The sequence below is a fragment of the Erpetoichthys calabaricus genome, chromosome 2 (genome assembly GCF_900747795.2).
Source record: "Erpetoichthys calabaricus chromosome 2, fErpCal1.3, whole genome shotgun sequence".
Classification (NCBI taxonomy): domain Eukaryota; kingdom Metazoa; phylum Chordata; class Cladistia; order Polypteriformes; family Polypteridae; genus Erpetoichthys; species Erpetoichthys calabaricus.
Genome location: NC_041395.2, coordinates 128638440 through 128650870, shown reverse-complemented (window position 1 = coordinate 128650870; position 12431 = coordinate 128638440). Strand labels below are relative to the sequence as shown.

The 12431-nt window shown below is 36.0% G+C and overlaps 1 protein-coding gene across 1 annotated transcript in view; it reads left to right on the top strand.

Moving 5' to 3' along the window:
• gmps (guanine monophosphate synthase) overlaps positions 1–12431 on the top strand; it is a 101667-nt gene that overhangs the window by 46277 nt on the left and 42959 nt on the right. Inside the window, exons 6-10 of the mRNA XM_051922341.1 lie at positions 42–235; positions 1428–1593; positions 4556–4707; positions 5693–5866; positions 5979–6084. Of these exons, the coding sequence (XP_051778301.1) occupies positions 42–235; positions 1428–1593; positions 4556–4707; positions 5693–5866; positions 5979–6084 (792 nt within the window). The remainder of the gene's footprint in view (positions 1–41; positions 236–1427; positions 1594–4555; positions 4708–5692; positions 5867–5978; positions 6085–12431) is intronic.

Genomic DNA, 12431 nt, shown 5'->3' with positions numbered 1-12431 from the left:
ATATTGATAGAGGTTTTTTGTTTCCCCTCTTTAACTTGCAGGTATTGCCAATGAACAAAAAAAGCTTTATGGGGTCCAGTTTCATCCTGAAGTTGATCTTACAGAGAGTGGAAAGGATATGTTGAGAAACTTTTTATTTGATATAGCTGGCTGCAGTGGTAATTTTACAGTCCAGAACAGAGAACAAGCTTGTATTCATGAGATCAAAGAAAAAGTTGGCAACTCCAAAGTTCTGGTAAAAAGACTTTTTTCCTCCTTAAGCTTCATGATTATTTTTTAAGTACCTTGTTTTGAAGATTCCAATTTAATATTTATTAATACTTATAGAGTAACCCTGTATGATGGGGGGCAGATTCAGAACATGAGTGAATGAATATTATGTAATGTCTTGAAAGGGTATTTGTTATAATCTTACAATGCTATATCTTTAATACAGTATAAGGAGCATAACATGCTGGCAATTTTCAATATTTTAAAAAGCAGCCAACCCACCGCATTTGGCAAAGATGACAATTACAGAGAAACACAACCACTTTTGTAATTTTCTATTCAGATAACTGAACATTATATTTGAAATTTGATTCAATATTTTAAAAAGTAATTTTAATTTTGTGAACTTGATAGACCAAGTTGCTGGTTCTCAAGGAGAACTTGTCCATAGTCGTTTACTATGATTTCATATTTCATTGTATGTGTATAGTTAGTCTTTATTTTTCACAATGTGTGTCTTCAATTAATGAATGTTTCATCTTTTACACTTCTTTTAATGTTTGAATCAAAGGATAAGTTCATTTTTTTATTATTTTTTTTTGGTCACTGCTGAGGGAGATACTGCTGCTGCCTCCTCACACCATCCTAGGTTCAAATTCTGCTAAATATAATTCTGTTTTTTATTAGTACATTTCCTCCATTCTGCCAATGGTTTCCTACAGGTACACTAGTTTTCTTAAACATATCTCCCAAAGGTGTGTGTGTATGTGTGTGTTGGTGTGTGATTGTGAGTGTGTGTGTGCTAAATGAATTGGCAGTTCTGAATTAACCCAGTGTGAGTATGTGCCTTAGAATGAAAAGGCTTACTGTCTGGGGTTTGTTCCTGCCTTATGTCCAGTGCCACCAGGATAGTCTTTTGTAATGGTGACTTCTGAATTGGATTAAGCAGCTAATGACTTTTTTTTTTTTTTTTTTTTTGATGTTTTATGCATTGCAATATATTTTTTGTACTTGTTTTTCTTTGCTGTTCTTTATTATGCATTTGTTTTAGAATTTCTGTTACATGAGTTAAATCATATAAAGCATTCATCAAGTTTATTTTTCTCTACATCACAAATCTAAGCAGAAGGTAATGTGAAAAGAACAGTGTGAACTTTTGGCTTCTTACCATATCTTCTAAAAATTAATTTTTTACTCTCTCCCACCCCCTAACCCAGGTTTTATTAAGTGGTGGTGTTGATTCAACTGTATGCACGGCCTTGTTGAATAAGGCTTTAAATCAGGACCAAGTAATTGCAGTACATATAGACAATGGCTTTATGAGAAAGAGAGAGAGCCAAGCTGTAGAGGAAGCACTAAAGAAGCTAAATATAAATGTCAAAGGTAAAATATTTGTTCTTATTGTTTATGAGAGACATTTTGTGTAATGTAGAAGTACAGTTTCAAGTAGTAGAGATGTATCAATTTATGTAAATGTGGAACTAAATAAATTCAATAACATTCTATACACATCAGTCAATGATTATTTAAATTGTGAGGTATCACTTTTTTATCATGTTCTTTTAAATACATGCTATTTTATATATAATATTAAAATAAGTTACCTATTTCTGGCTGTTTGCAAACAGCTTAAACAAAAACATTTTCTGTTTCGTATACGCAGAAATATCAGAAGAATAATTATCAATACACTCTCGAAAAAATTGAAAATTGTATATTACTCAAATTGTCTCTTGTTACAGTAAAGTTGTTATTCCACATTGTTTTATAAATTTGATATTCACATTGTTCAGTCTTCTGTCCATTTCTTATATATTGTGCATTTGTTTACAGACACAATATAAAACATTCTAACATTTTGAATTCTAATGTTGAATTTGCCATTGTTGTCTTTTGTATTATGCAATTTAAACTGATTAAAATACTAATGTTCCTTAAAAAATGAGAACTTGATGCCATGCCTGTCTGTCCTACTTCATTATTTATTAGTTAACTAGGGGGCTTTACCACCTGCTTGCTTCACTCTCCAACCCTCGTGCCTGCGCTACGTGCTAGCCTCTTTGCGGTGCTGTCACTCGTGTATGGGAATGCGGTTGTACAATTTAAACAGATTTTTATTTTCCTGGGAATTGTTACATATACATAATAGAACTATTTTACATTATAGTGAGTAATTATCCATATTAAAAAAAGAGTAAAACGTAATAATTTGAAAGTAAATTATGTTTCATGTTATTCGTTGCGTAATGCGATTTCATTCTGTTTAGCTTTGAAATTAACATGGAAATACTTTTTAAACCTACGCTTTTATTGTAAAACTTCAGTAAAAACTATTTTTTGAAGTAAATTTTCGTCAATATCGCATTGAATTTTGATTCTGTGTTTGGACTTTCATCGTGACAATGCAACGTATAACTTCCCGTGATTGAATTCCATTTCTTTCTCTCTGTTAAATAAGACTTTTTTGAATGTTTGGCTCTGATATTTGTTAATTGTCTTTGCAAAAGCTATTCTAACGAGAAACGGTTAACGTTTTAATACGAATAGCATCGCAAGATCTCCTTTGTTGTGTAATGTAGTACATCTTAGCCGGTGTGGCACGCGGCTGGGGGTGGCACCCAGCCGGGATGCCCAGGAGGACAGGAGGAGGGCTCATGCCTCCTCCAGACCACGAGGGGGCGACTGCCCTGGTTCCTTTGGGGGCCACGGGTGCAGGGCTTGGAAGCCCAACTCTGTAGGGGCCCGTGGTCTCCGCCAGGGGGCGCCCCCATGCCTGAAGGACCCGGAACCCCAACACTTCCGCCACACCTGGAAGTGCTGGGGCGAAGAAGACTGGGAATACCCGGAGGGCTTCCGGAATTATAGCCGGCACTTCCGCCACACAGGGGAGTGTCGGGGCCACCTCCCTACAAACGAAGACTGGAGGCGGGTGAGGAGTGGACAAAGTTTGGAGGCAGGAGAGAGGAGGCGGCCTGAAGAGCAGGCAGAGAGTGAGAGAGGCCTGGACTTTGTGGGAGTTTGGTGCTTGAGGCACTGGGTTGTGCACTATTGGACTTTATATGTACAATAAACGTGTGGTGGACTGTACAATGGTGTCCGTCTGTCTGTGTCCGGGCAGCTTATCACACTGGATAACATTACCTTTCTTGGATACATCCTTCTTTCTACAGTAATTCATGAGATGGAAGATTGGACAGTGTTAACAGTTGTAATTATTCTTCAGGATATTGTAAATTGATGTTTTCATCTTCTGCACAATCGCCACCAACTGTTTCAGCATAGTCTATTGATACGCATTTAACCAATTTGTTGTGTAACCGGTCATCATTTGTGGCGCTAATTCATTTGACTTCGTTTCTCTGTGCTAGGATTGCCCGTGTACTCATTTTTTCTGTTGATAACCTTTCATGATGAAATTCTTCAATAAGATTTGGACATAATACGTCGTCTTTAATTGGGAACTTAAAGTGAGGAAAACTTTAAAATATATAAGAGCTGAGAGAGCAGAAACTGTGTCTGTCAAAAGCATTCACACGAATGAGAGGTGAGATTACCATGTGCGCGGTTGAAAATGTTTGAGAGGAGGGTGTGACTTGAAAAAAATCTCATGACCAAGGTCTCAACTCGTGGGACTTGAAAAAATCTTCCAAAATGTCTTGTCTCGTCGCAGGATTTTTTTTATTATAATAGAGAGATATGTTTGTCTTGCATTAAATGTTTAGCTCTAATTCATAAGTACATCCTTAGAATTCTATAAGTGTATCTCTTCCTATGTCTACTATCATACTGTGTTGTCCGTTTCATGAGAAAAAAAGAAATGGAATATGGAGTGGAGTGCTTAATTACTACTCGTATGAAATATAAAAACGTACAATTTTTTAAGTGATAGTGCAGATTTAGCTGGTGTAAAGTTTATGTAGTGACTTTTCTTTAAAGCTAATATTTTTAGGATTTTTTTTTTTTAATTGATGTCGTACTAATGCATTTTTTATAAATAAAATGAAAGTAAATTGTCAGAATTTTTTTTATGTTGGAAAGGTGAACATTTATATATGCTAGTATAAACATTTGATACTAAAATTGATTTGAAGACTTAGTGTGTGAATAGTTTAGTGAAACATAAAGTTTGAGTTCATAATTTGAGGTAAATGAACGTAGGTCACATTGCCTTATATAAATGTTCTTGCATTTTGAAGAATTTTTTTCCTGCAAGCATATATCACTACTATGCAGAAGATAAATAAATACCTTATTGAATATATTGAAACGCATTGAAAATATACAGTTTGACTTGTTAGAGAGAGATGGATGTTATTATTTACATACTTGTTTTTTCTTTCTACAGTAATAAATGCTGCCCATACATTCTACAATGGCACAACAACATTACCAATATCGGATGAAGACAGAACTCCTAGGAAAAGAATTAGTAAGACATTAAACATGACAACCAACCCAGAGGAAAAGCGTAAGATTATTGGAGACACCTTTGTCAAGGTTTATTTTATCTTCTATCATTTATTTTTAGTCCTTTGTTTATTGCTTGCTTCCACCAGTTTACTGCATGCTTACAGAAAACATTTACCGCTTAAATAATTTTCAAAGGGTACTATTTTGGCAGACATTAAGGGCAGGTTATAGAGAGTTTTTTTTTTTTTAATTTGGCATCTGCATTGGCACTCTGGCTTAAGCAGTGTTTTCAGTTTACTTCTGTTTAATCTTAAGCAGTCATTTTTCCCATCTGTTGCAATACAATAACAGCTAGCATCTTGCTGGTCATACTATTACTTTAGCCCTCCAGATGTGATACAAGAGATATTGGGGATCCTTGGAGTTGAGAATGAAAGGGGTTAAACTTTTTTTTTTTTCTTTTTTACAGTGTTCAATATGTACTTCTGATATTATTGAATGCCTGCAGAGTGGGGATTGAATTGACATAGGTCATTAGACCTGAAAACCCACCAGAGGTTTATTTTTTCTAGTAGTGCTGTTCAATGGAATTTATGCTCTTCTCCATTATCATTCAGCCATATTCCATTTGTAATGAACTTTTATATTGTTATAGAAATTTCAAGATGTTTAATAAAAATAACTATTTTAATGTGTGGTAGCATTGTTTGGGATTTGTGTTATTTGGTTAACCAATTTACTGTTACTGCCAGTCAGCTGTAAATCTGGTTAGAATCTTTATACTCTGAACATAGCACTATGGAAAAATGGATCAAAATGCATTGATTTTTTTTAATAGAAAACAATTTTTTTTTACATTTTGTTGTTTACTTTCACTTTTTAAAGTTTATAGTGACAGGTTGTCCTTGCACAGGTTGCAATAGTCATTGCAGCAGAGCTTATTAAAATTAATTTTATAGGTATTTCTGCTGCTTATGTTAATTACTTTTTGTGTAAAACTGGTATATATTGAAATAAAATTTGAAGATGCCACAAATATGGAAGCTGATCGATTATTGTAAATTTCTTATAGGTTGCTAATGAAGTTACAGGGGAAATGAATTTGAAACCAGAAGAAGTTTATCTTGCTCAGGGAACATTACGGCCTGATTTGATTGAAAGTGCTTCAACAATTGCAAGCTGCAAAGCAGATGTCATAAAAACGCACCACAACGATACAGAGTTAATAAGAAAATTGAGGGATGAGGTAGGTAATCAACCAGGGTATATATGTGTTTCATGTAAAAGTTTCTTTCTGGTAGACTTCTTCAGTTAGATAATATTATTTAGTGTGTAATGCATTTTCCTTCCTTTTTTAGGGTAAAGTAATAGAACCACTGAAAGACTTTCACAAGGATGAAGTGCGAGCTCTGGGAAGACAGCTTGGTCTCCCTGAGGACATAGTTTCAAGACATCCCTTTCCTGGTAAGGCCTGCAAGGAATATTTTGAAGTTTTTTTTAATCACATTAAATTTGTTTTTACTGTGGCATAGGGTTATCACATCCATATACATAATGGATGTGATATCCATGGATGGATGTGATATACAGTACTGTGCAAAAGTTTTAGGCAGGTGTGAAAAAATGCTGTAAACAAAGAATGCTTTCAGAAATATAAAAATTGTTGTTATCAATTTACAAAATGCAAAGTGAGCGAACAAAAGAAAAATCTATATCAAATCAATATTTGGTGTTACTACCTTTTGCCTTCAAACCAGCATCAATTCTTGTAGGTACACTTGCACAAAGTCAGGGATTTTGTAGGATTATAGTCAGGTGTATGATCAACCAATTATACCAAACAGGTGCTAATGATCATCAATGTCACACGTAGGTTGAAACACAGTCATTAACTGAAACAGCTGTGTAGAAGGCTTAAAACTGGGTGAGGAACAGCCAAACTTTGCTACCAAGGTGAGGTTGTGGAAGACAGTTTCATGTCATGGCAAGATTGAGCATAGCAACAAGACACAAGGTAGTTATACTGCATCAGCAAGGTCTCTCCCAGACAAAGATTTCAAAGCAGACTGGGGTTTCAAGATGTGCTGTTCAAGCTCTTTTGAAGAAGCACAAAGAAACGGGCAATGTTGAGGATCGTAGACGCAGCGGTCGGTCAAGGAAACTTAGTGCAGCAGATGAAAGACACATCAAGCTTATTATTACCCTTCGAAATCGGAAGATGTCCAGCAGTGCCATCAGCTCAGAACTGGCAGAAACCAGTGGGACCCAGGTACACCCATCTACTGTCTGGAGAAGTCTGGCCAGAAGTGGTCTTCATGGAAGAGTTGCAGCCAAAAAGCCATACCTCCGACGTGGAAACAAGGCCAAGTGACCCAAGCATGCACAAAAACATAGGAAATGGGGTGCAGAAAAATGGCAGCAGGTGCTCTGGACTGATGAGTCAAAATTTGAAATATTTGGCTGTAGCAGAAGGCAGTTTGTTCGTTGAAGGGCTGGAGAGCGGTACAATGAGTGTCTGCAGGCAACAGTGAAGCATGGTGGAGGTTCCTTGAATGTTTGGGGCTGCATTTCTGCAAATGGAGTTGGAGATTTGGTCTGGATTAATGGTGTTCTCAATGCTGAGAAATACAGGCAGATACTTATCCATCATGCAATACCATCAGGGAGGCGTATGATGGCCCCAAATTTATTCTGCAGCAGGACAACGACCCCAAACATACAGCCGAAGTCATTAAGAACTATCTTCAGCGTAAAGAAGAACAAGAAGTCCTTGAAGTGATGGTATGGCCCCCACAGAGCCCTGATCTCAACATCATCGAGTGTGTCTGGGATTACATGAAGATATAGAAGGATGTGAGGAAGCCTACATCCACAGAAGATCTGTGGGTAGTTCTCCAAGATGTTTGGAACAACCTTCCAGCCGAGTTCCTTCAAAAACTATATGCAAGTGTTCCTAGAGGAATTGATGCTGTTTTGAAGGCAAAGGGTGGTCACACCAAATATTGATTTGATTTAGATTTCTCTTTTGTTCATTCACTGCATTTTGTTGATTTGTTGAAAATAAATGATTAACACTTCCATTTTTTTAAAGCATTCTTTGTTTACAGCATTTTTTCACACCTGCCTAAAACTTTTGCACAGTACTGTATTAACTTCAGATACATTTTAGTCAGGGTTTTACTACTCTAGAATGTACTATTCAACATTATGGGAGCGTCCATCTCTTCTTCATAAATAAAACAGACTTTGCTACTGTAGATTGCTACTATTGTCATCAGTAAAACTTAACACATTTTGTACAGACAGAACTCTTTTTCGATTGCAGGTTGGTCTACTGAGCCTCCCTTTTAATTGTGAGTAGCTGGCATTTGTCTTCATTAGTTAAAGTGCAGATAGTTCTCTATACCAGTAATCTGACATGACAAAGACATTTGACAAGCTTGTATTTGACACATTTAGTGTCATACTTCCTGTTTTATACAGTGCAGTTTCAGTAAATTTACCCCAGAGAAAAATAACCCTAAAAAAAGCTACATGTGTTTGGTAAAACATGTTTGCATGGTTGCTTTTCTGTTGGTGTTGCTAGAGGCTATAATGGTGTCATACCCATTCTATTCATCCATTATTAATCAAGCTTAAACCAACTCTGTGTTACTGAAGGCCAGAACATATTTTGAAAAGCTATCATCATGATGTAAGACTCAAAAGATAAGTCTGTTGATAATGTCAAATGGCTGGGAGAACAGAAAAACACAAACTCCGGTTAAGGTGAAAAAAGAAAATCAAATCTGCAAGGGTTCAAAGGCCAAATGGCCACCCATCCCCATTCTACTTAACACAGATTTGAATTATTCCTCATTGTTTCCAGGCTTTGTCAGAGAGGAGGTCAGTGTGCCTTGATCAGATGGTGATACCAGGAAACCCCACCACAGAAGAACCAGAAAAGATGGCAGAGAAAAGAAGAGATTAATAAAATGTCTATGCCTATATAGTCTATTAACAGTACATGTAGTACTGTACATAGCTACAAAAAAGGCAGATTAATTTTTTTTTAAATTTTCCATAATATAAGCCTGGCATATCCCTGTTGCATAATAGCAGAAGGTCACCACACCACTACTTTTAAGCTTGGGTCTTGGAATTATAAGCGGACCACCATTAGAAGATCTAAGGTTATGACCGGGACTGTAGGGGGACAGGCATTCCAAAATATAAGAAGGGGCAAGATTATTTAAGGCTTTATACACCTTATATTAATATTTTAAAGTCCATTCTAAATTACATTGATAACCAATGTAATAACACTAAAACTGGTGAGATGTGCTTAGATTTTCTAGTTAAGATTCTTGCAGCTACATTCTGCAATAATTGTGATGATTAATGTCTTTCTTAGGGAGTCCTTTTAGGAGTGCATTATAGTAATCTAGCAGACTAAAAACAAAAGCGTGGATTCATTTTTCAACGTTTAGGTCATAGTCCATGATTACCCCTAAATTCTTAACCTACACCTTGACTTTTACTAAGGAATCAAGTTTATTTCTAATACCCTTGCTATTTCCATATTTGCCAATCGCTAAGATTTACATTTTTTCTTTATTTAGTTTGAGAAAGTTACTACTCATCCACAAGGAAATAACTGCTAAGACATTGGATCAGGGAGCCAAGAGCATCAGGCTCTATTGATAAAGTTGTTTTAGCTCACCTTGTGTTTTTAGATAATGTGGCCTAATGGAAGCATATACATTGGGAAAAAAGCACCAGACCCAGAATAGATTGTTGTGGTACACCATATACAATATCAAGGATCTCCTAGGTACAGTCACTATAACTAACAAAGAATATTGTAAATGTTAAAATAAGACTGAAACTAATTTAAGACACTGCCAGAGAGGGCCACCCATTGTCTAAGGTGGTTTATAAGAATACTGTAGTCTGCAGTGTCAAATGCTGAATTCAAGTCTAAGAGAACAAGAGCAGATATATGGCCTTTGTCCATATTTACCTGTGGGTCATTTACTTCTTTAAACAGTGCAGTTTCTGTACTATGATTTGTTCTAAAACCGGACTGAAACTTGGCAAGAATAGAATGTTTATTCAAGTAGTCATCTAACTGCTTATATACTGCCTTTTCTAGAAGCTAGCTTAAAAAGGCAGGTTATAAATTAGCCTAAAGTTATCAAGAGACTTCTTTGAAAAAGCCTGTTGGTCAAGGATGCAAGTGGAGGGTTTCAGCTGAGAAACTAACTGTGCTTATGGGTAGATTTAGTTTGGTGAAAAATTTTAAATTGCTTAAAAGATCATGCTGGGTTTCAGCAGGATTAACTTTGGGGGGTGTATTATATTATTTCTAATACTTTTGTGTTAAAAAAAAAAAAAAAATATGGCAAAATCCTCAAGTTGCATTGGTAGTTTTTAGGAAGCATTACATTGAGTAAGATAGGTTTAGAAGATGACAAATAGTTGAGAATAAAACTCTTGAGTTACCAGCATTATCATTTATTATTTTAGAGCAATAAGACTTCCTCTCAAGGTGGAGTGTGTTATCCTATTCAGTTATTTGTCCTTCAGTATTTCATAGTGGACTGTTAATTTTAGTATTTCTTCATTTACTCTCAGCTCTCTGGCATGGTCTCTTTAAATCAGAAACTCTTTGGATCTTCCAAAGTATTATAGTGCTGGAGGATTTCTTGACAGTTTTTTCAGATCCGCTTTGTCAGAAACAACCCTTACCTTTTATATTTAAAATTTTCCATCTTGCTGGCTTTATTAGGTAAACACTGCATTCACACTGATTGTTTACAATATTAACAAACGTGAAGCTGTAGATGTGTCAAAATGATTTTTAACAATGCGCTTCTTGTTAGTTGTAGAAACCAGTATGTCTACATCAAATAATGTGCAAAAATGGTAAGACATAACGATATCCACTACCCTCCTTACTTCAGTCCATTTGAAATGAATGAATCTAGCATTTGTCCTCCCTTATGTGTGGGCTGGATGACTTGCTAATTAAGATCAAAAGTGTGCAGTAAGTTCATGAATTCTCTTGCTTTCGGGTCACACTGGTAATCCACATGAAAACTGAAATTGCCTACAGTTAGAAACCTTTCATATTTAGTTATTGTAGTACTAAATCTGAGAGTTCCTCATTAAAAGATGTATTTGAAAGGTCTATACAAGAGACAGCAGCACTCCTTGAATAACCACGGTAAGATACTCGAGTAAATACTCCATAAGCTGCCACCTTTTTTCCTTTGGTGAACTGAATGAACAAAATTGTAATTCAGTGGGTTGGTTGTCAACGAATCTGATGTTTCGCCTCTCACAGAAGGTGTTTATGGACAGAAGTCGACCGTAAGTTTTATCTGATCTACACCGTGTTGAAAGTGGACCTGACATAATCATTCTCATAGCCAGGTTCCTCTCCTTCATAGCCTGAATTAGGTATGTGAAGTTCATTTTCAGGAGTTCTGACTGTCAGTATCGAATGTCGTTGACGCCAACATGGATTACATTTGTTCCAGTTGTCCTGCCCTTAGTGGGGCTCTTCTTTCAATATCTTTAACTCATCCACCAGGGAAACACAACATGAACATTGTATGGTCAGATAATCAAAAGTTCAGGTGGCACTTTATCGAGTCTCCTACAACAACCATGTCACCACTGCAGACACAATGAGGGAGTGGAGAGGGTTGAAGCACTTGTGAGTGGCAATGCTAGATTGAGGAAGTCATCTGGAGCAGGAGCAGGTGACTTGGCCTTGCTTGTGAGCAGCACAACACTGAGTAGAGGTAGCCAAGTCAACCCTAGACATCGAAATCTTTAAGAGGTGAGCTTTTTGATCCCTGAGATGCTTTCATCTGGCAAGGAGCTGTTGAATCTGCATCTCTAGGGATTCTAGTTCTTGGGCAATGTGTTGAATCTCACAGTTAGCCATAATCTGAAATGTCATGAAGTTTTTTTTTTTTTTTTTTTCTCCTTTCGGAAAGCAATCTTGGGTGACCCTTTTAAGTTAATTACTGTTACTTTGAAATTTATTATGTTACAGATGTCTCTCTTTTTTTTCTTAAAAATTTGCTCATTGAAATTAAATACATTTAAGTTATACATTTAAGTTATTAGGAAGTTATAAACAAGAAAGTACAAAGTTTCCAATTGATGGAGAACCAAGTTAAGGTATCGGAAGACATTCGTGGTATTACTTGCTTATTGTTGATTTTTGTCAGTAAAGCTATTGAAACTGCTTCTGGACCCACCATGCTATATGAACAAACATGCATCTTTTAGTCGCTTACTACTTTTCTGGCACTGCAGGATGTGTTAATCCAGCCAGAGTAAAAAAAAACACAAAGGGACAGGATATAAAAAGGATTGGGATAGTGAAAGTCCTCAGAATTTTTTAATCCATATTCAATTATGTCTGGGGGAAAAATACATATCTTATAAATAATTAGGATTTTTGCTTTAAAGGAATACTCCAGCCCATAAAGATGATTAATAAATTAAGAAGCTTGATGTTACTTACCCCTTGTAGTTTGTAGTGATGGCCATGAAAAGTTTTTAATCTCATCTATTCATGCTGAACAAAACAAAACATGTGCATATTTTGCTAAAATGTTGTTAAATAGATAATTTTTCCAAAATCTGCACACATTATTAACAGGTAACACAAGTCATGCAAGATTTCCTTTTTGGACTGAACATCTGCACCTCATTCTTTGGTCAATACTGTATATTGAAGATCGTGTTATCTTCAAAATATAAGTGCAAAAAGTAACATATAAAAATATTTTTGGATTTGACTATTATTT